Here is a 24,033-nt window from a genome sequence, read left to right on the forward strand (position 1 = left end):
CATTCACCTCAGCCTCCCAAAGGCGCGGGATTACAGGCTGAGCCACCGAGCCCGGCCATGGTATACTCTTGACACCAAGGCCCAGAGGAGCAAGTGACTGTTGAGGGTCAATCAGTGGCCAACAGTGGCCTGTGCTTCTGACCACACTGCTGTCCTGCCTTTAGTTCAGTGGCTCTCAACCAGCATTGTTCTTCTCTCTGCCCAACCCCCAAACCTCTTTTAGCAAAGTCTGGAGACATTTTTTGTTATCTCAACTGGAGAGAGTCTTACTGATATCTCATGGGTGGAGGCTCTAAACATCCCACAAAGAATCATTTAACACAAAACGTCAATGTGCCTAGGTTGAGAAACTGCTTTGCCAGTGGAAAGGTGCCCTGGGTTGCTCATGGGATGCTGAAGAAGGGTTTATTTTTGTGACTTGTAACGCAGACAGAGAATTTCTAAGTCTTCCCGCAATGCTTTGTGCATCTAGTACATGCCGTTCTGGTTGATGATAAACAGTGACAGTGTACAGGGACGTCTCTTTTCAGCAGCATTGTTGTGACTTGACTCAGAGGAATGCTGCTGATTGCTTTCATAAAATTTGCTAGGCCTCTTCTAAGTGTTAGTCCTGTGCTGGATGCAGGTGGTGGAGCAAATCTACACATGCAGCAGACCCTTGAATAACGTCATTTCATTCAACCTCTTTTCATTATGACTATTTTTTGTGTCAGGGTATTACTCTGTTGCCCAGGATAGAGTGCAGTGATGTGACCTCTTGGGCTCAGGCTAGCCTTCTGCTTCAGCCTCTTGAGTAGCTGGGACTACAGGTGGCACCATGGGAGGTCTCACTGTGTTGCCTACGTCAGTCTTGAACTCCTGGGCTCAAGAGATCCTCCCACCTGGGCCTCCCAGAGTGCTGGGATTACAGGCATGAGCCACTATGCTTGGCGTCTCTTTTCATTATAATGTTGATGAAAAAAAATGTTTCTGTTTAGGGCCATTGTCTGCGTGGAGTTTGTTTATTCTCCCCATGTCTGCATGGGATTTCTCCGGGTACTCCGATTTCCTTTCACATCCCAGAGATGTGCACGCTAGGTCCTTGGCATATCCCCATGGTCCCAGTGTGAGTGTGAGGGTGAGTGCACCCGGCCATGGGATAGCATCCTGTCCAAGGCTGGTTCTTGACTTGTACGCTGAGCAGCCACAGTAGGCTCTGGCCACCCGAAACCCTGAGCTGGAATAATTGGGCACATAATTATCTTGCTTGTTTTTATTAATCTTACTTAAATGCATGTAACATTTATTTCAGTGTTTAATATTGGAAGCATTTTGGTCTTTATTCAGAAGTCTGGTGATGTTTTTGTGACCAGAAATATGCCCTAGGAACTTTATTATTTGTATCAGTTAGCCTATGGGAAAATTGGTTTCACTATAAGTCGTTTCACTTATAAGTTGCAGTTTCCAAGAACGTATTGATGATTATGTTAAGTGAGGACTCACTGAACTTTTTGTGCCTTCAAGTCACACACTGTTTAGTGGTGGTGGTAGTGGGGAGATTGTTAAGGAATGGTGACAATCCATTGTGCCAAAGGCTGGGGTTACAAACCAGCCTATGGAAGGGCAGAATCCAGACTGTGGAGGGGGGTTGGGCGAGGCATCCGAGAATGAACCCCACGCTGAACACTGGAGTCCTCACTCCAGGTCAAGAGTGGAGGAGCCTGCAGGCCTGGTCCATCGCATAGGGTCTTATAAGTCCTTTTGCTGAGGCATTTGGGTTTGGTCCTGAAGGCCTTGGAAGGGAGTGTGCGATCAGATTTGTAAAAGAGAAAGAGCAAGGACAGTGTGGGTTGATGCAAATGAAGATCAGATGAGAAGAGAGTTGCCATGATTCAGGCAGAGGATATGGCCTGAACAAAGGCAGTGACCATGGGATGAGGCCTGTGAATAAGAGGATAGAGCCACAGGTCTTGGCTACTGATCTGTAGGAGAAGCTGGAACGAGGGAGAGGGCAGGGTCTGGGTGTTTCATAAGAATGCTAATGAAACATAAAACAACCTAGGAAAGCAGGTATTTTTAACCCACATTTTAATAGGTGTTAAAACTGAAGGCCAAAGAGGTTAAATGATTTACTCAAAGTCTTAGGGCAAGTGGGGGGGTCGGGGCACCAAGTGCTTGCACAGGAATCCAGCTCTGTCTTACCCCAAAGCCAAGATTCCTTTGGCTGAATGGCTAGAAGCTGTGAATGAACAATTCAAACATATTTAAATACAACTAGTACAGCTGGAGACCTTCATAATTAGAATTGCCAATGAACTGCTCCATCTTCTCAATTGCAACTAAAACACACCCCATCCCTCCACCCCATCTTCTCAATTGTAACTAAAACATCCCTCTGGTCCCACTCCCAGCCGTTCCACCACCACCAGCAGAGTTGGAGCAACCCTTTGAGAAAGCTATTATAGGTGTGGGGAATTGGAGAAAGTGCTTCCGGAAAACCTCACCTAAGAACCAATTTAAAGGCTCAGCCTGTAATCCCGCGCCTTTGGGAGGCTGAGGTGAGTGGATTGCCTGAGCCCGCGGGTTCGAGACCCGCCTGGGCAGGTGAGACCTCATCTCTACAATAAAATCAAAAAATTAGGTGGGCATGGTAGCGTGCGCCTGTAATTCCGGCTACTTGGAAGGCTGAGGCGGAAGGATTGCCGGAGCCCAGCAGGTCAAGGCTGCCGGGAGCGGCCACTGCACTCCAGTCTGGGCGACAGAGTGAGACTCCAACTCAAAAAAAAATAGGGGAGCCAGATAAGGTAGGATGATCACAGCATCCTTGCAAGGGCAGAGAAGAAACTACATTTACTCAGCGGCGGGAAGGCAATGGAGAAGTTCAGTGATCCTTCAGACTTACAGAATATTTGCAGCTTTAAAATGATCAGTATGAAGATTATGTAGCCACATTAAAAAACAACAGTGATAGACTATTGAGACAATGAGGCAGGATTGAAAGTGAATGTGGGGAAAATTTCACTTAGTTTGTAAAACAGAGGCTAATTGAATTTACTTTGTAAAATGTTTTTAATTCTTAAAGCATGTCATTAAAAATTATGTTTTCTCTTTTTCCTCCTCCTCTCCTTCCCCCTCCTCTCCTTCCTTCTTCTGCCTCTCTCTTTCTTCCACCCTTTCCTCCCTCTCCTCTTCCCCCTACTCCTCCTACTTCTTTTCCTTCTTTTTCCTTTTCTTCCTTGTTCTCCTATTGCTCTTTTTTTGAGAGGTGACTAACCCAAGACTTGAAACAACGAAGGAACTTCACTGGAACTTCACAGCTGGGAAGCGGGGAGGCAGGGAAGAGGGAAGGGAACAGGGCCAGGAGTCTTTTGATGAGAGACCTTATGCCTTCTTCCTCATTCTGACCCTGGAAGGCTGTGCTGACCAGGGCTGGGGAACAGGATGACTCCAGGGGGGCTTCCCTCCGTGATACCATGCTATTCTGACCATCCACACCAGCTGCTATCCAGAGTGCTCCTGGGGTGGGGAGAGTGGGCCAGTTGCATGCCGAGCCTCAGGGCGTCTCTTCAGTTTGTCAGGTGTGCCTATGTCATCATCCTCATGGCCACTTACTGGTGCACAGAAGTTATCCCTCTGGCTGTCACCGCCATCATGCCTGTCTTGCTTTTCCCACTCTTGCAGATTCTGGACTCCAAGCAGGTGAGCAGACCTGGGGATCCTGGCTACTTCCTGGTTTTCCCCTTGCCTCATTTTCCAAGCCGTTTTGGAGCTGTGGGGGATGAGAGTGGGGGTGGGGGAGTAGGTGTCGGGGGTGGGGAGCATGACTGGGTAAGCCCCTCTTGCAGATTCTCCCTGGCATGGAGTCATACCGCTTGAGCCTGCCTCCCCATTCCACACTGTCCCTGAGTTCAGCATCTGGCCTGCTTGCCTATCTCTGGGGGCCTGGGGTGGCCCTGGCCCAAGCAGTATGTGGCCAGGGGCCAGCCCTGACAAGGTCTCCATGCCACCCTGCAGGTGTGTGTCCAGTACATGAAGGACACCAATATGCTATTCCTGGGCGGTCTCATCATGGCTGTGGCTGTGGAGCACTGGAACCTGCATAAGAGAATCGCTCTGCGCATTCTTCTCTGGGTGGGGATCAAACCAGCACGGTAATTATGCCTTCTCTGTCTTGCCACGTGGCTCTGCATGGGTTCCAGGGCTGGGGAGGGGAAGGTGGTGCAGACCAAGCCACTCACTGGTGAGAGCTGGCCACAGGCTTACCTGGGCTTGATGGGCTAGCCCCTGGCTGGGCTGTGTTATAGTCTTAGCGAGAACACCAGATGCTTGAGTGGTCATGGACATGGTGAGCAGCAGTAGGTAAGAGTTCTGTGATTTCAGAAGAGACGGGGCAGCAAAAGTCCTTGCAGGTTTGGAAGGCTTCCAGGAGGAAGCAGTTGCAGGGTTCCACAGGGAACCAGTTGGATGGAAGCTGGATCAAGATGTGTCTGATGGGACACTGGTGGAGAAGACAAGCCAGAGGGTGGCTCTACTACCCAGCTCAGGGGGAAGCAGAAAGACCATCTCTCTGAAGCCAGGACATCTATTCCCCCTGCAAAGAAGCCTCTTACCTCATCTTCCCTCACATAACTTAGAACCCCAGCTTCTCACCCCTTCTCCAAGATCTTTCCAGCCAATCAGCCCACTGGCCATTTCCAGCCAACCCATGGAGCCGATATAATCCTAATCGTAATCCTAATAGGTATTCTAAGTGTCTACAAGGTCCCAGAAATGATACTGGCAACTTATTTATCATCTCATTTAATTCTCACCACGACTCTGAGAGTTGGGTATTATTCCTGCCACCACATTCTGTAGACAAGGAGTTGGAGGCAGAGAGGCTAAAGTGATTGGTTGATAGTCACATGGGGCTTGGACCCAGCCTGTCTGATAAAGTCTATGTCCCCTCTGATCAGGAACTCGAGGTGCATCTTTCTTTTGAGGCAATGCGCTCCCCAAATGAGTATGTCCCTGACCTAACCCTGGGAAGTCAGCAGTTGGTGTCAGGGACTGTGCTGGGCCCTGGCCACCCACAGACTCTGGCCCATCCTCCAAGTGATCCATCCCCAGGGCTCCTCAGTGCCTCAGACTCCCCTGAGCAGAGCACTTTGTGGCTCTCTGATCTCTGTTGGCCTTCATGGCATTGATCCCCTTTAGCACTAGTTTATAGGATCAGATCAGAAGCCATTGTATTTTCTAGAAATGTGAGACCTCGGGAAAGTGGACCTCAGGACCCTTGGAATTTTTATTCTTGGCCCTTTTGAGTGGCTGACTTTTCTCCAGCAGTAGGCAGGAGGCCGCTCAGTGGGTTTCATTCTGGTGTGTGCAGGAGAGCTTGTGTGTGGCACTGCCTGGCCTGGGGGGTCACATGTATGAGGAAACTTCCTTGGTACCTTGAAGCATCATGTAGAAGTCATGGTCCTTCTTAGACAACTCCACTCATGCAAACTCTCACCCTCCACCTAGTCTGGGCTCCAGCCTCTGCTTTCATGGGTCCATGAGGTCAACCTGTGTGGACATCAGCTGGAGCCCTGGTTTGATTCAGTCAATTGCAGAGTGGAAGGGGGCAAAGTGTTTGTGTGGAGAAAGGTGGCAGCAGGGGCGGGGTGTCAGCCGGGAGGAAGTTCACCCTTTCCCCAGCTCCCTCCCCAGCTGGCCCTACCACTTCAGGCTGACTCTGCACAGCCCTTCTGAACTTCTGAGAGGTGAGGCAGGGTCTGGAGTGAGCAGGGATCTTCCAGTTAGAAGTGGGAAGCTGGGGCTACCTGCATGCAGGAGTGCTCCAGCACAGCCCTAGGTCACACTAGGGCAAACTCCATATGGAGTTGGCACTATCTGGATGTCCATGCTTCCTCTGCTAGACAGGAAACTCCTTAGAACCATGACTGGGCCTGAGGCCTGTGGGTGACCCCAGCAGCTGGGAGAGTAGACATCAGTCATGTGTTGTAGGAGAGAGGGTGGAGGGAGGAAGAGAAGAAAAGGAGAGAGGGAGGGAGGCATTAAAACTATAATCCTCTATTAGCATACCCAGTCTTGAACAGGGCTCAGCGCCTTCACATCCCCATGGGTGTGGATCCAGCCTCCAGTAGTTTCTATGGATGTGGGGGGTGGGGAGGGGATTCTCTGGCCCTCCTTCCTGCTCCTCCTCTGCAGGCTGATGCTGGGCTTTATGAGTGCCACGGCCTTCTTGTCCATGTGGATCAGCAATACTGCCACCACGGCCATGATGGTGCCCATCGTGGAGGCTATGCTGCAGCAGATGGAAGCCACGAGCGCAGCCACAGAAGCCAGCCTGGGGTCACTGGAGCTGGTGGAGAAGGGCAAGGTCGGCGACTTGCCAGGTGAGCCCCTGCCAGGGCATGCAAAGGCCACAACGGCAGCCTTCCCTTGTGTTGGCAAAGGCTTCACTGCCTCCTTCTCCCTCTCTGCTTCCTGGAACCCTCCTTTAAATATGCATAGAGAAAAAAACTTAGAGAACACTGTTTTCATAATTCTTAGGAATGAGATCATTCATAAAAGTTGGATCCCTTAGAGTTTAGGACAAAGTCCCATGCTCAGTTCCTGTTAGTTGGCAGAAACCAATGTGTTCATTTGATTATTCACTTGGGCATTGTTTGAGCACCTGCTGGGTGCCCCTCACCCTTGTACTCCTACTCATCCTCAGGGAGGCCTCTGCTGACCTCTTTGAGCAGATCGAATCCCTCTGCTCTCTGCTCCCATAGGTCTTGGGGTTGGTGTCCTGTGTTTGCTTCCCTGCTAGGTGTTATAAAGGCAAGATAACATCTTTCTTGTTCTCTGCCATGGTCCCTGCCCATCCCTAGGGCCCAGCACAGGGATTCAGGGCTGGTGGCTGATGGCCTGATTGCCAGACTCAGGATGAATGTGAGCTCCTGAGGCTACAGAGAGGAACCCAGCAAACCCCTACCAAGGACTTTTGTGGAGCCCGTGGCCCCTCCCATAAGCCATCTGACTGGGGGTGCCATAGCCAGAGGGAGGGAGCTCAGAAAAGGGAGAGAGAGCTTACCAGGAGGAGAGGACATTTGCCATGGATTTGGATGCCATGCCTAGATGCAGGGACCAACTTGAGAACAGCAAGGAGGCAGGACAGATGGGCATGTGTCTTAAGTTGCTGAACCTGGACAAAGCATCGAGGATCCCTAGGGGGGACGTGGGAAGTGACCGTGGGAAGGCAGATGAGGCCAGACTATGACTCTGCACTGGGGGCTGAGGGTGCATGTGAGGGGATCCGGCGGGGATGGGATGCCCTAGTCCTCAGTCAGCAGCAGAGTCAGGAGCTGGGACTTGGCCAGCAGGTCCACGGCTGGCTCAGCTAACAGTGCTGTGCCCATCACAGGTAATGACGTGATTTTTGAAGGCCCCACCCTGAGAGAGCAGAAGGACCAGGACAAGAAGGGCATACGCAAGGCCCTGAACCTGTGTGTGTGCTATGCAGCCAGCATCGGGGGTACCGCCACCCTGACCGGTACGGGACCCAACGTGGTGCTCCTGGGCCAGATGACTGAGTGAGTTATTGGCTACACCTTGTGGGGACAGCAGGGCTGGAGGGACCCACCCACATCTCCCTCATCCTCGGTTGGGCCCCAGAGCAGGGGGCAGCAGGGCCTGACCAGGTTAGGAAGGTATGTCCCCATCCAGTCTGTGTGTCCCGGCCCGCTCTCCACAGCGCAGCATCTGGATTGAGGTGTGGACCAGTGTCTCTCCTTTCAGATTGTTTCCTGAGAGTAAAGACATCGTGAACTTTGCCTCCTGGTTTGGATTTGCCTTCCCCAACATGCTGATAATGCTGCTGCTCGCCTGGCTGTGGCTCCAGTGTGTTTATATGAAATGCAAGTGAGTTTGGGCTGCTCAGTGGGCAAGACTGCAAAGTTCTTTGTGTCTGGCCCCGCCTCTCTTTCCAGCCCCATCTCCTGCTAGTCTCCCCTCCTATTCCCACCACCCAGGCCGCTCACTGAGCCTCTGCACCTATTGCTTCCCTTCCTGGAATGCCATTTCCTGCCTTCCGACCTTCCCAACTCCTCAGCCTTCAAGACCAGTTTGGATGCTGTTTCCACGACTTCCTGCCCACCCCCATTCCATCTCTGAGTGGCCCCTGGGCATGACAGCCCTGTCTTTGGTCCCTCCATTCAGGTTTCAGTGCTGCTCTCCCCTGACCTGAGCTCCTCCAGGGTCTCTCTGACCCAGGGAGGAAGAGCAGGTAGGCTAAAGCATTTAGAGAGACGTTTGTCCCTCGTGCCAGATCGACACTTCTGGACAAACGTCCCCTTGGCCACATGGGTCCATTAGCAAACCTGATAACATCCAAATCAATCCAAACCGAGCCTTAACTGACCGGCTCCAATGTTCCCAGTAGCATGTGGGACATGGAAAGTTTACTTTCCTGTACCCAGCACACTGACAAGTTTACCAAGAGTCACCCTTGACAGCAGCCAGACTTTGGACAGACACCATGACATGTGGCTGATAAATACCTAAAAAAAAGTGGTTGTTATTTTAAAAGACACAAATTTATATGTGGTGCAAAGGTGATCATGTCACATTGGGATAGAAAGTACTTACTTCTGAGTTAAGTGTGCATGGCCTGGGTCTCAAGTCACAGGGAGCTCGAGCCAAGTGAAAACAGGGGAGTATGTGACCAGAGGAAGGACACTGCAGAGCTGAGAGGCAAAAATGCCCATGAAAACCTGAGAGTAAATGAAGAAAACAGGGCATTTTTCTAAGTATTCTTCTGGAGGAACTGTTTTGAAAACTCATTTAAAAATGACTGCTGCCAGGTGTGGTGGCTCACGCCTGTAATCTCAGCACTTTGGGAGGCAGAGGCAAGACGATTGCCTGAGCTCAGGGGTTTGAGACCAGCCTGAGCAACATGGCAAAACCTTGTCTCTACAATAAATAAATAAAAATTTGTCAGGTGTGGTGGCGTCCACCTGTAGTTCCAGCTATTTAGAAGGCTGAGACAGAAGGATCATCTGAGCCCAGCAGGCCAAGGCTGCAGTGGCCATGAGCATGCCAGCCTGGGCGACAGAGTGAAACTCTGACTCAAAAAAAAAAAAAAAAAAACAAGAAAAGAAAAAGAAATGACTACTACCAGGCATAGTGGCTCACACCTATAATCCCAGTACTTTGGGAGTCCCAGGAGGGAGGACTGTTTGAGCCTAGGAGTTCGAGACCAGCCTAGGCAGCATAGCGAGATCTCATCTCTACAAAAAAAATAACTTAAAAAATTAGGCAGGAATGATGGTGTGTGCCTGTAGTTGCAGCTACTTGGGAGGCTGAGGAGGGAAGATTGCTTGAGCCTAGGACATCAAGGCTGTAGTAAACTGTGATCAAGCCATTGCACTCTAGCCTGGGCAACACAGTGAGATCTCAACTAAAAAAATTGCTATGCACATTCAAAATAACCATAATAGTGATAATAATGATCACTGCCCACACCCCTCCCTTGTAAGGGGGACACTGCTACCATGGCTACATGTCTACTCAGCTTGGCTTTGACAGAAGCTCTTTTTGCCCTACTTTTTGAATCTGTGCCAGGACCCAATCCTGCTCGTCTGCTCAGGCCTATCAGGAGACAGCCCTGGACCTGCTGCAGGTGGGCTTCTTTTCTTTCTTTTTTTTTGAGTTGGAGTCTCACTCTGTCACTCAGGCTGGAATGCAGTGGCACGCTGCTCACGCCTACTGCAGCTTTGACCTGCTGGGCTCAGGCAATCCTCCCGCCTCAACCTTCCAAGTAGCTGGAACCACAGGCATATGCCACCCTGCCTGGCTAATTTTTAAAAAAAATTTATTGTAGAGATGAGGTCTCACCAAGTTGCCCAGGCTGGTCTTGAACCCGTGGGCTCAGGCAATCCTCAACCTCCCAAAGTGCTGGGATTATAGATGTGAGCCACCATGCCCGGCTGGCACCTATGTCTTTTCATGGGCCAACATTTATAGAGTGCTTTTGATGTGCCAGACACTGTTTTAAGCACTCTTCATACATAAAATTAACTAATCTTTACAACAGCCTGTAGGGTAGGCACTATTATTATTATTCCCAATTCACAGATAAGGCAACTGAGGTGTGGAGAGATCAAATGACCTACACAGGGTTGCATAACTTGGAAGTAGTAGGACTGAGATTTGAACCTGGTCAGTTTGGCTCCCACTACATTACATCCCCTCCTGAGGAGGCCAACAGTTGCTGCTCTGAGTTGCATGACCACATGTCAGGAGAACTAGTTGGGGCCTGGGGGCTGCCCTAGAACCCTGAGGCCTACCAAGCAAGAGGGAGCTGGCCTGGCACTGGGACCACAAGGGCAACATCAGCCTCCTGTCTGGCTGGAGGTGGATGCCAGGCCCCTAGGAACTCATGGCCAAGAACCTGGAGTTGCAGTTCACCCAGCCTCGCACGGCCTCTTCCAGCTCTCCTTGACCGACAGGGAGCCTGGAGAGTGCCTGCTGCATGGGGTCTTCCCGGCCTGCTTGTCTTGGAAGTGCATGACTGCAGTCCAATCCCACCTCTTCCCTGCAGGCCATTCTAGTTCAGGGGTAGCCACAGGAGCCTTGTTCAATTCTCGATCTGGAAGGTAGGATCTAGATTTTTTACATTCAGTTTTAAGCAATGGAAACAGCACTCTGGCCCAAGCTATGTCCTGCCACATACCAGGACCTGGTGATCCCCAGCTGCCTCCATGGCTTCCTGGACCACCTCACCTGAGGCCAGAGCACACCTGGCTCAGCACCAGGAAGCATCATTGCTGTCACATCTTGGTCTCACTGGAGTTCCTCATCTGGATGATCTTGGAGAACAATGTCAAGGTCTTGACCTCTAGCCCAATCCAGAAAAGTTGTATCTTGCTGAGTGTATAGGCAGTCTCCTCAGCTATTCTAGCCAAAGGGACCACAGACTCCCCCAGAATCACTAAGTACCACATGGGATATTATTACTGGCTTATACCCAGCTGCCCCAATCAGGCTAATCCCCTGAAATAGGGATGAGGGTTCTTCCAGACTCCTGTCAGACAGAAGGATCACAGGGCTCAAGGATCCCTCCCTGTCACCTTGCCTCTGCAGCCTATTCAGGTTCAAGTTCACCTTGGTACATTATGGTGATAACAATCTGCTGCAGGACACTGTGGTCCCCACCCCAACTCCAGGGTTCTCACAAGGCAACTGGATCCATTGGCTTGCATCTCACACTAGCCCAGTGGTCACCAAATGAAATTAACTGAGATGCGAGTGAAACTGCTTAGGGCGAGGGGGTTTGTGCTAGGCACCATTATGGGGCACCAACATGGGATGATGGCATATTCAGCACCACAGTCTGCAGCCACTCTGGTGTCAGAAGTGTCGCCAGCACCAGATGCAGGCTTGGGCTGCTAGGAGTACCAAAGTCACTCTTATAATGGAAACTTGAAGCCCCTGCCCAAGCCCCAGAGTCCCTAGAATTACACAGATAGGAGCTTGGTAGTGCACAGATTTAACCAAACCAAGGGCATGAGGGCAGGGAAGATGCGGACCAGCAGAGTTATCCCCATGCCCAATAATCTGGAGGGTTGGCCTTGCTTCTTTGTCCTTTGTAGGGAGATCCAGGGAGATTCTGGCCATCTGTACAGACTCGAGATCCCGTCAGTGTCACCTTTGTAGTCCCCAAGCACTCCTGACATCCTTGTGTCCCCATGTTCCAGGCTGTGCCACCATCACACAGCATTGCCCTCACACTCCAAGGCAGTTTACATCCAGCACTGGCTTCAGGAATCAGCACCTATTCCATCAACCCCTACCCTTCTATGATTTTGTCTTAGGGACCCAGGAAGAATTCTCACAAGAGAGGGCTCTCCAGGGCCTAGCCTTGCCCGCCCCTTCAGACTGACAGTAGCTGGAACTGGAACATGTGAATGGAATCCTCAGGACTTGCATCCTGTGCACTGGTGGACCCAGTTCCCCCCTCCCTACAGCTGAGCTACTCCCTACAATTCCAGGAACATGCCTCCTTCCTGCCCCCTCATGCCAATGCCATCCTGGGCAATGGGCACTTGTCCCCAGGAGAGTCAGTCAAGAGCAGAGCCTGGACTGGCTTCTTTCTTTCTCCAAACACATCGGCTAACCCCAGGGCCTCCTGAATCCTTAATCCTACACCTCTAGCTCCTGGGATTGCAAGGACTCATCCAACTTTTGTCTGGCTCAGTCTGCCAGGACCTGTCCTTACTCCCTGTGTCCTTCTCAGCCATCTCAGAGATGGAGGCTGACATCCTAGCACCATTGAAGGCAACTCCAGGTGGAAGTGGAAGAAGGAAGACTCAGGGAGGGTGTGAGGGAACACTAGTCCCACCTTGAGCAGGCTCTAGAACTTCTTATGGTCTCCCCCCAGGTGACCCTGGAATGACCTGCTAAGATGCACCCCCCACCTCTCAACAGAGACTTTTCTCTTTTCTCCACTCCATCCTGGCAGGCAGGGTAGGCAGAAGAAAGCATGGGATAGGAAGGGGGAGACAGACTTGATCCAGGCCCCACAGTGGACAAGAGGCAGCACCAGCTGTCTCTCTGTCTGTCTGCTGTACAGCATTCAGGCTCCATCCAACCAGCAACTGAGCCAACCAGTCTGCCCTACCCTTCTCTCATCTTTGCATTCTCTAGCTTTAAAAAATCCTGGGGCTGCGGGATAGAGTTGAGGCATAACGAGAAGGCTGCTTATGAGGTACTGCAGGAGGAGTACAGGAAGCTGGGACCCTTCTCCTTCGCAGAGGTCAACGTCCTCTTCTGCTTCCTCCTGCTGGTCGTCCTGTGGTTCACCCGCGACCCCGGTTTCATGCCCGGCTGGCTGTCTATCGCTTGGGTGGAGGGTGAGACAAAGTAAGTATATTGTTTGGTAGAACCCTCTCGCTTAGAACCCTGGGGCCTAAATGCTGCTGTTCTCAGCTATAGGAGGCAAGAGGGATGTCCAGGGCTGGGCACCCAGGCTTGGCTGAAGCGCTTCTCCTGTTGAGGGGTTGGGTTTCAGAGAGTACTCTTGGTCTCATGACTCATGTTTTTCTGATCTGTCTTCATGATAAGACCACAGATGTGTTTCTGCGGCAACCTCTCCTCCCCTGGCAACCTCTCCTCCCCCAATAGACTGAGCAGAAAAAACTTGGTCAAGTAGGATAGCCAGAGCTGTGATAAAGATTTATTGGGCTAGGAGTAGGGCTCCCAGAGCTCTGGTTTCCAATCTGCTCTGCCATCATCCCTTTGTGATCTGTCTTCAGATCTGGTCAAGCCCCTCCCAAGACACAATCTGGGTATCCAGAGTGCCTTAGACTTGGCAAAAGGAGGTATGTGTAGTTGCTTTCCTGTCTAAGATGTTGTCAGAGTGGAAGAAAGGTTGAAAACCATGTATGTCCTAGAAAAGACAGAAGTTGTAGGTGGGGAGATGCTTCCTGTGACAGTAGTTCCATTTTGAAGGTCTGCTGCCGTCGGCACCAACGTTCTAATTCTAATCTAGTTGAGAACCCAGATTTCTAATCTGGTCGAGAAGAGGTCACAAAGTTCACGTGTAGAACAATGCAGGCTGGGAGGGGGAAGTGGGCCAGCTCAGTGTCATCCAAACTTGGTGGCCAAAAGTGTAGGCATCTTGGCTTCCAACCAGGACTCAGTCTATCACACTGCTCCTGATCTTGAATTCGGGTACTCTAGTTTTCATACCATTTGAGTCTGTTTCTTCAGGAACACTTAGACATGGAACTGCGGGCGTTAGGATGGGATTGTTGAATAACTGTCACTGAGCTGCTGAGTTGGGTTAAAATCTCACTTGCTTTTTCCCACCTAGGTATGCCTCTGATGCCACCGTGGCCATCTTTGTGGCCACTTTGCTATTTATTATGCCTTCACAGAAGCCCAAGTTCAACTTCTGCAGCCAGTCTGAAGAAGGTAAGGCTCCTGTCCTGGCCTCCTAGTTATCAGGACTGGGGCTTTGGCAGCAAAGGATCTCCATGGGATCCCCTGGGCCCAGGAAGGAGAAAGTCCTGTCCTAATGAAGAGGACTGTCTACATCACAAAAGCCTGGAAGACAGTGGCTTCAAGCCAGTGGTGATACTTTTTTAGTGCAAAATCTCTTCTCTTTTGCTACTTAAATATCCGAACTCTCATTTATATTATGATAAGAACAGAAAATGTTTCCACTTTCCCAAAATGCCATCCGTGCTTTTTGTTTTCTCTTTTCTTCTCAGTCTTTGTTAATATGCATATATGCTATATGGTTATAATCAAAACACACATAGTTGGAGCCCTATTTCTTTGTTGTTTCTTTCTTTCTTTCTTTCTTTCTTTCTTTCTTTCTTCCTTCCTTCCTTCCTTCCTTCCTTCCTTCCTTCCTTCCTTTCTTTCTTTTTTTTTGAGTTGGAGTCTCACACTGTCACCCACGCTACCACGCCTGGCTAATTTTTTGATTTATTGTAGAGATGAGGCCTCGCCAAGTTGCCCAGGCGGGTCTCGAACCCGCGGGCTCAGGCAATCCACTCACCTCAGCCTCCCAAAGTGCAGGATTACAGGCTGAGCCACCGAGCCTGGCTTGTTGCTTCTGTCTTTGTTTATACTATAAACATTTCTCACTATTGCTACAGTCTAGTCTTCACATTTATTTTCTCTAATAATGTAATGATATTGCATTGAGGGACTGTAACATTCTCCTGTTATGGAACATTTTGGCTGTGTTGGATTTTTCATAGTTATAAATTAATATTTTCTTGTACATAGCTTTTCCTTTTAGGTAATTTCTTCTTAGGATAAATTTCTAGAAGTGATATTGCTGGGGTAAAAGAACATAAATGTCCTAATGGCTCTTAAACTGTATTGTCAAATTGCTTTTCAAAAAGCTTTTGCCAATTTATAAATCTATCTGCAGGGTGTATAACAGTTTCACCACGTCCTCACCAGCAATGTACGAGGGGGGACCCAAAAGAAACTGGAAATAGTCTTTGGCAGATGGGCCCCCTGTAGTATAGGCTTCCTCTGCTAGTAAGTGTCCTGAGAACCCATCAGCATTAGTGTATCAGCTAATGTTGTTGTGAGGGGCTGTGTACAGCTTCAGTGAATTTTTTTTTACAAGCGCACCTGCCCACACTGTGCTGAATGTTCAGCAGTTTTTGACCAAAAATGGCATGGTCCCTGTGCTTCATTCTCCTTATTCACCCAATCTCACCCAGAGTGACTTTTTTTTGTTTCCTCGGATGAAAAAAATCCTTAAAAGGAAATGTTTTAGCTGATGTGAAAGAGGTGAAACAAAAAACAGTAGAAGCACTAAAGACGTCAAAATTGACAAGTTCAAAAACTGCTTTGAATAGTGAAAAAAGCATCTTGATAGGTGTGTTTCATCAAATGGAGAGTACTTTGAAGGTGACTGAAGAGTAAACACGTAAGAATAAGTACACGGTTCCTTCTAAATAAATTCCATTTTGGTGGGTCCCTGTCATATATAATAATTATTATAAAATTTAGCTAATTTATAGGTATGAGATGTCCTGATTGGCTTTATTCCCCCTTGATTCTATCTCTTCTGTTTTCTAATGGACTGCTCTGGGCTGTGTGTGTGTATTTATTTTTTTCTTCTCAGAAAGGAAAGCTCCATTTTATCCCCCTGCACTGCTGACTTGGAAGGTGACCCAGGAGAAAATACCTTGGGGCATTGTGCTGCTACTAGGGGGTGGATTTGCTCTTGCTAAAGGATGCCAGGTAACTTCTCCAGCTGAAGGCTATCCAGCGTTCTCTTACTCTACCAAGAGGGTGGCCAAAGAGCTGCGGCAGTCCTCCACCCCTCCATCCCTGGGCCTGTGTGTCTCTATGTCTGTGTCCTCCCTATTAACTGCACATTCCTTGAGGACAGGTGCTCTGTCTTGCCTTCTAGGAACCCTGCACCACGAATGGGGCTTAGAAGAGAGAAAGTAATCTTTGAGTGACTGCAATGACTGCAGAAATAAGTGAATAAATGAGAGTCAGCAGACACTGGCAAAGCCCCCTTTGGGGTTTGGTAATAATAATCTCTGCTTTGATTTGACCTAGAGGAATCTTCCTTTCAAGTCCTTGTCAATATTTTTGCTATTTTTGCTTTTATCTTTGGTCCTTCTGCTTTTTGGTCCTTGCTGAACTCTTTGTTGACATGGTAGCTATTTTAGTTTTTTTTTTTTTTTTTTTTTTTCTTTAGGTAGCAGCATAGGAAGAGAGAAGTATTTTGGAAAACATTTCAAAATACAACTTTCTCTAACTTCCTCCTTCCCTCTTGGGGAAGAAATTGGCCAGAGGGAGGGATGAGCCAGCTTGATGCTGTTGTCCTTCAACCAAACCATGTATTAATCCATCCATCCATCAATCCGGGAATGCAATAGATACACTTGGTCTATCGTGTTATTGCTATTTCCTTGATATCTAGGAAACAGCCTGGTATGTAGTGGCTGCAAATTTTTTTTTGATGAAAAAATCCATCCATCTAGTCACTTTTCTATCCATTCATCCATTCATTTTTTCATCTCTCCATCCATCCATCTGTTCATCTCTCCTTCCATCCATCTGTTTATCTGTTCATCCATCTCTCCATCCATCCATCCATCCATTCATCCATCCATCCATCCAACATTCCTATTATGTTTCTGGGTTAGGTCAGGCACAGAGATTACAGAGGAGATTGAGATATTGTCCATGTACTTAAGGACTTTGCAGACTAGGGAGAAGCACTTATATGGAAAGGCATTTCAAGAAGTGACACATGAGCAAGGGAAAACATGTGAGGTATCTAGCTGAGAAACAGTAGAAGATGAGGCTGGTGAGGTTAGCAGAAGCCACTTGAATTCAAGATAGGGAGTGTGAACTTTATTGTGGACACTGGAGAGTCACTGAGGGGCTGGGGGCAGGTAGGGACTTGGTTAGATCTGCACATGAGAAAAATCATTCTTATGTCTGAAGTGGCCTGGGATGGGCAGGGGCTGGAGGAGAACCAGACAATGTCCTGTGGTGTTCATCCAACTCAGGCTCAGAACCATGGACTCCATGGACATTATCTCCTTGACATTCCCTCCTCCTTTGGCCTCCAAGCCACTACTTTCTCCTGCTTTCCTTCTAACTGATTGTCCCTATTCAGTGAGCTTTGCTGATTTCTCTGTTATCACTTAAGTAGGAGTGTTCTTCAAGGTTTTGTTCTTGCTCTCTTCTCTGTTTACTCTTCATTTTCTTCCTGGGGCAATGTCTTCTCACCCAAAGCCCTAAATCTAAACCCTTCATTTCTGGCCCAAATCACTGTCCTGAGCTTCAATTCACTGTCCTGTGAATGTGAGATGTTTGGGTGGCTTGGTGACTGATTGGGCATAAGGAATAGGGGGACAGACACCTGGCAGGATGACTCCCCAACTTTCTGGGTTGGGAAGCCGGTGTGTGGTGAGTCCATTCACCAAACTGGGGAGCTCAGAGAGAGAAACAGATTCTGAGCTAAAGATGATGAATTCAGGTTGGGGCATGTTGAGTCTTTTGTGCTCATGGGACATCTGGGTGGAAAGTCCTAGAAGGCATGTGGATGTGTAAATCAAGGTAGTAGAGCAGCTGGGCTGGAAATGCAGATTTAGGTGACAGCAGAATGATTAAAATCAGAAGATTAAAATCATGGTAATGGGTGAGGTCACCTATGGAATGGGTACACAGAAAGAGTCAGCAGTGGAGGATGGGCTAAGCTCCTCTTTGGTCCTGGAGAAACCATAAACCAGGAGCCCCGAGGTGACTGCCCTCCTGGTGCTTCCCAGGCCTCAGGGCTGTCCGAGTGGATGGGGAAGCAGATGGAGTTCTTGCACACAGTGCCGCCAGTAGCCATCACCTTGATCTTATCCTTTGCCGTTGCTGTGTTCACTGAGTGCACAAGTAATGTGGCCACCACCACCCTGTTCCTGCCCATCTTTGCCTCCATGGTAAGTAATCCTGTTGGGGGTGGGCAGACCCTTAGCCACTATTTCATAGGAAGTGTCAACACGGGGCCATGTTCTGGGCCCCTGGAGAGGCGATGAAATCAGGGCCAGAGCAGGACCAGGCTTTGGAGATCTGGGTCTGGCTGTGAGAATACATTTGTGTACTCTTGACGCCCCTACTCCTGAGGTCTTCACTGCTTTGCCGGTTCTTCTTTGTATCTCCATGCTGACCAAAGCATCAAACTTGGGCCAGGTGCTCCATATTTATTTTTTAAGTCTAATTGGATTATTTTTCAAGCTGGGGAGATAGAACCTGTGCCAAGGAAGAGTGCCAGTGCCATAGTCTCTGAGCATGTAGCACAGGTGTGCAAGAAAACTACAGAACAGGAGCACCCCTGGTAGGGACCCCTCAGGAAGAGACTTTGAGGGAGGTGGAGCTTGGTATTGGGTAGGAGGGGAGAGGGCATTCTGGGAAGATGGAGCAGCCCAAGTAAAGGCAATGGAGCAAAGGACTGAGGGCTCCTGGAAGCCTTGCTGGGTGAGCCCAGAGGTGAGGAATCAGTGAGAGTTGAGGTCAGAGAGACAGTAGATGGGGGTGGGGGAGAGCTGAATGCCATGCTAGAGCGTTCTGTTCTATGGGCAAGCACGTTTTAGAGTTGGGATTGAGAAGAAAGCAGAGCTTATGGAAAAATCACTGGTGATCGTTTCTTGCATTACCTTCTGTCATCCATCACAAAGCAGTACCAGCCTCAGGGTGGCGGGGAAAGAGCCCTGAGCTTGCGGTCAGAAGACCTGAGTTCAAGTGTGGGATCCCCGAACATATCACTTAAGCTATTTCCTCCTAGCGTTGTTCTGGGGGTCAAGTAAGATGAGGACTATGAAAAGCCTCTGTAGACTACAGCATGAGCATGGGAGAGGCTGTTGTTATTTAGGAGTTGGGAGACAGACTTAGAAAGGGCCCGAATGCGGGATTGAAGTTGGTAAATTTCCATTTGGCTGCTTGGGCAACCATGTGTATAAAAAGCAAACCTAAGTGTTTTTTTCCCTTCTATTCCAAGCAAAGACGAGTGTGTTAAAAATAGCAAGGTGGCCTGTCTCCTCCTCCCCTAAACAGGCTGCCCAGAAGGATGCCAAGGAAGACACTGGGGTCTGACACTGGGCAGACCATGGTGATGCCTCCTCTGCCCTAGCAAAGGCCCTGACTTCATCAGCTCCAGCCCTAACTGGGGACACCCAGGGTCCCAACCACACAAGTACAGGCGTTAGCCAGAGGGAGTGGGCTGACCCTTTGGAAACAAGCTTTTCTGGAACCAGAAGCCTCAACTAAGATTTCCCCCGTCTACCTCCAAGGGCCCTCAGACTCCTGCCTCAGCAACCACCTGTGCGAAAGGGAAAGGTGGTGTCCATCCAGCTGAGTCCCAGAGAAACACAGGGTGTAGACAATATGTGGTACCCGCAGCCAGGAAAATGAGGGCGGGTGGGGAGGGGCACCAGGAAACTGCCCAGGCCCCTGCTTGGGATCTTTCAGCTACTTCCAGAGGTCGTGTGACTTGGTGCAGCTCTTTCAGCAGGCTGTTTACCAACAAGAACCAGAGCCTTAAACGTGCTCATCCACTTTGACTCAGTAATTTTATGTCTGGGAATATATCCAGGAAAATAATTCAAGATATTTGCAAAATACACATAATGATGATGAATGGCAGAATTATTATAAAAATATATCCATAATAGAAGGCTGGTGAAATAAATTATCATATATTTATATAATATAATTATCAAGCGATTACAAACCACAGTTTTGAAGAGTATTTAATGAAATTGGATCATGCTCATGGTATAAATTTTTAAAGTTGAAAATGTAATACATATATGGCTAGAAATGTCTAATAATGCAAAGAAGTGTACAAATCCTAATCTAGCCTCCTCCCTAGAGATGACTTCTGTTAGATGACTTCTTCCTAGAGATGATTTCTTAGGTATCTTTCTGGATATATTATACACACATACACATACACATTCTTTTTAAAGAAATGGTATCATTCTATGAACCTGTTAAACATTTTAATCTAAAAAAAAAATCTAACAATGGGCCCTGGAGATCTTTTTATATTAGCACATAAAATCTACCCAATTCCTTACAGCTGCATGCTATTCCATTGTTTGTATATAACGTATTGTATTAAGCCATCCACTATTGGTGGCTATTGAGTCTGCTTCCTGTGTTTTGCAGTTACATTGTTGCAATGAACATATTTGCATGTGTCTGCCTTCATGTGCATGAAAATCTGCATGATAAATGATTAATTTTGATAGATTATACGAATCTATTATTCATTCAACAATACTCATGAGTGCCTACTCTCTGCTAGGCACTATTAGATGTGGCTGAAATTTAAAATGTGGAATAAAAAAGGTGAATACCAAATTCATGTGCAAAATGATCCCAAATGTGTATAAAAACACATCCATCCATAGATGCACACTCAGGTGAGAAGATGTGGTCCCTGCCTTCCAGGCTTTCATAGTCTGTGGCAGGACAGATAGGCTTGTGCTTGTGGGACTGTAAGATTGAGTCTAAGTGCTCAGCATGGTCTTTGACTCATAGTAGGTGCCCAAGAAATATATGTTTTTTTGTTTTGTTTTGATTTTGAGTTCAAGTCTCATTCTGTCACCCAGGCTGGAGTGCAGCAACATGCTCACAGCCACCCCAGCGTCAACCTGCTGGGCCCCAGTGATCCTTCTGTCTCAGCCTTCCAAGTAGCTGGAACTACAGGCGAGCACTACCATGCCAGCCTAATTTTTTTGATTCATTGTAGAGATGAGGTCTCACCAAGTTGCCCAGGTTGGTCTCGAACCTGCAGGCTCAGACAATCCACTCGCTGTGGCCTCCCAAAGTACTGGGATTACAGACTGAGCCACGGATCCCGGCCATAAAAATATGTTGAATGAAGTGAGGGAGGGTTCAGAAAGGCCTCCCAGGGGAGGGGGGATCTGAACTCAGCCTTCAGTGCTCTGTAGAGCTACCAGCAAGAGACGTGGCAAAAGATAGAGGAATGAGCAAGACAAACACAGAGTTTCAAATTTAGCACGTTCAGGGCATGCTTTTCAGAATCATGGCCCTGGGAACTTTTATGTTCTGTACCGTGATGTTGCAGTGCTGTGTTTTTCCCCAGTCTCGTTCCATCGGCCTCAATCCACTGTACGTCATGATCCCCTGTACCCTGAGCGCGTCCTTTGCCTTCATGTTGCCTGCAGCCACCCCACCAAACGCCATCGTGTTCGCCTACGGTCACCTCAAGGTTGCTGACATGGTAACACAGCTGTTTTTATTTACTCCCATCAGACTATATTGCTGTTGTGAGAAGGGATGGCCTCATTTATGAACACATGGCGTGTGAGTTTCAAAACGAGATCACACTATTTGGGAATGCCACGGAAAGTCCAGACCTCTAGTCATCATTCATTTACATTTATAGTGTAGCTTTCTTGTTTTTTGAAGTGATCTCAAAGTTCCTAGACTGTTCTGTTTCCAAGGTGGGTTATAGAATCTCCCACATGGAGATGCCTGTACAGGCACCAGGGGAGCCCTTCCTAGGTACCTGGAAGGGGCGGGGGGTGAGGGAGGTCCCATGGCCAAGGACGGACTTCACAAACTAACAAGAACTGTGAGAATGGCCAGGTGGGGCAAAGCTTAGGTTGAGGGGATATGCTAATAACAGCCAGAGAGATTTGTGGAGGTGTCTGAAGAGGCAGAAGCAGGGAGCGGGAGAGAGGGAGATCACTGCTTGGGAGTAGATACTGCCTTGGAGACAAAAGCAGCCAGGGGAACAACTCTTCACACCTGGGATGGCTTTATCACCTTTGATGGAGAAGAAGGGCAACTTTGCAGTTTTAAAATGGGGAGGGAGCACGTGTGTGAGCCCAGAAATGAACCTTGGACCAGTTAGGCATTAGTTGTCTCAGCGCTTTCTCTCTGGGACTCCATGGAGCATTTTCACAAAGAGAATGGATAACCATGGTCTGCAAACCTGATCCCAGTTTCAGTAAAATATCAACAGCAGGGCAATGTAGCAGTGGTTAGTGAGCATTTGGAGACAATGTAGAGCAGGCATCAGAAAGAGCCAGAGGTGGTTCACAGGGAAGCTGGCATGTCCCTGAGGGATGGCTAAGGTGCTGGGGTGAGCACCAGACCTAGAGTCACACCCTGGGCACCACCATTTCCCTGAGTGGTCTAGGCTGTTGCCTCATGTCACCTTCCTAAGGTCATTTTCCAAGTGCTTACGTAGGCATAGAGAACCCATCTGTCCTACTTTTGGGGGATGCTTTGAGCATTGGTAATACCTAGTGAACATGAAGGTGCTTTGTCTGTGGGTAGGGGGGACTGTGGAGCATGCCATAGGGACACTAAGGCCCAAGAAACGGGCCCTTTATCCTTCTCTCTGGAAAGACTCACTCCTAGCAGACCTGAGAATGCTGACTCTGACCCTGTCTTTTTTGCAGGTGAAAACAGGACTAATGATGAACATAATTGGAGTCTTCTGTGTGTTTCTGGCAGTCAACACCTGGGGACGGGTCATGTTTGATTTGGATCATTTCCCTGTCTGGGCTAATGTGACACATACTGAGACGTAGGGAGAGCCACAGACCACATACACACAGCCCCGCCCTCCTGAGGACCACCAAACCTTCCAGCACACCTTGCACAGAGTTTTTGGGTTCACACCCCAAAGCGATTCATTGATGCCCACACCCTCACAGACCCAGCCAACAGGCCACTTCTTCCAGGCCTGGATGCAGAGATGGGTCTGGGTGACTGGAGGGCAGGCTTGGAAGTGAGGGGAGCCCCTCAAGAGGCTGCTGGGGCCCATCTTTCCCAGGCACTGCCATCATCTCTGGGACACAGGCTTCTGTACCTACTCAGCCTCAAGTGCCACCACACCAGCCCCACACTGGGCTCTGGTCTCACTCATTCACTCCTCAGTGGTTTAAATGGGAATTGGATCCCTAAATTGGGAACCAAGAAAACAACCTACCAGTGCTGGTGTCTCTTCCTGCTCACCTCGGGCTGTCTCAGTTCCTCTGTCACTCTGAAGAGGACCCCTCAGCCAGAGACAAGATGCCTGGTCTTGGGCAGCCTCACACTGCTGCTGTCAGAGCCTCCTGGGGACTCTCGGAACTCCTTGTGTGGCCACCACTACAGGAAGAGGAATCTGAGTTGCTAACTTCAGGACGATACCTGTCCTCCCACCTGCAGGCACAGTTGGCTGACCTACTCCCCCTCCTCACCTCGTTCTATTTTGACTGACAGATTGGACCCCTGTCCCAGCTCTCCAGCGAGGCTCCTTCAGCTCCTAGGTCCCCAGCCACTTGGGCCAACATTGGCTGAGATGCCCTGGCCAGGGCCCTTCAGCATCTCAGTGTGACCTCCTAGGCAGGTCAGTGTGGCTCTTCTGGGAGATGCTCTCCTGCCACCCCCACATAACTGGGATTACACTCCAAGTATGCGCAGTGATGGTGCTCTGAGGGCCACAGCAGGTTATCTAGGCCCTCCCTCACCTGTAAGCCCAGACACGGCTGCTCATTTCCAATAGCTGGGTCACTTCAGAGTTTGCCATGCCAGAGCTTGAGCTTCTCTGGGAAAAGCCTTTCCTTTGTTGACTGGCCTTCACAGCCACGCCTGGTGTACACAGAGCATTGCTGAAAATGAGTGGTGTCTGGTGGTCCCTGAGCAGACAGACCCTGTCCATGGACAGATCTACCTTAAGTTACTGGGACAAAGACCCCCAGAGAGGGGCTGCAACTCCAGAATGGCCGCTGGGATCCTCAGAATCCCCTGTATGAGAGAGAGAGAGACACGTGAGAGACAACCACCTTCTTTCCTCCTCTCCCAACCCCATTTTCCTTCCTTGTGCTGCTCTGGAAGAGAGGCAGTGGAAGCCAAGGTACTGGATGGCATTTTTCAGGGCAGGAGGAATTATGAGAACCTCAGCAAGCCTCATCAGGGACCAAGCATGTGTCTGGTTTCTTGGGCGGGACAATTCCTGACCTCGCATACTTGTTGAGGTCTTGCTCTCATTAAATGCTCTGTCTCCTGTGGGAA

The 24,033-nt window shown here is 49.1% G+C and overlaps 1 protein-coding gene across 4 annotated transcripts in view; it reads left to right on the forward strand.

Annotated features, from left to right (window-relative positions):
* SLC13A5 (solute carrier family 13 member 5) overlaps positions 1-24,033 on the forward strand; it is a 27,725-nt gene extending 3,692 nt beyond the window's left edge. Inside the window, exons 2-12 of one of the 4 annotated variants that reach the window (XM_008049873.2) lie at positions 3,550-3,678; positions 3,994-4,130; positions 6,172-6,359; positions 7,373-7,541; positions 7,747-7,869; positions 12,655-12,870; positions 13,823-13,923; positions 15,605-15,723; positions 17,775-17,936; positions 21,107-21,244; positions 22,434-24,033. In XM_008049873.2, coding sequence (XP_008048064.1) covers positions 3,550-3,678; positions 3,994-4,130; positions 6,172-6,359; positions 7,373-7,541; positions 7,747-7,869; positions 12,655-12,870; positions 13,823-13,923; positions 15,605-15,723; positions 17,775-17,936; positions 21,107-21,244; positions 22,434-22,565 — 1,614 coding nt within the window. In that variant the 3' untranslated portion in view covers positions 22,566-24,033. The remainder of the gene's footprint in view (positions 1-3,549; positions 3,679-3,993; positions 4,131-6,171; positions 6,360-7,372; positions 7,542-7,746; positions 7,870-12,654; positions 12,871-13,822; positions 13,924-15,604; positions 15,724-17,774; positions 17,937-21,106; positions 21,245-22,433) is intronic. The other 3 variants (XM_008049874.2, XM_008049876.2, XM_008049875.1) reach the window with 3 other exon arrangements.

This window comes from Carlito syrichta, unplaced genomic scaffold (genome assembly GCF_000164805.1).
Source record: "Carlito syrichta isolate Samal-C Ts95f unplaced genomic scaffold, Tarsius_syrichta-2.0.1 Scaffold138808, whole genome shotgun sequence".
NCBI classification, from domain to species: Eukaryota; Metazoa; Chordata; class Mammalia; order Primates; family Tarsiidae; genus Carlito; species Carlito syrichta.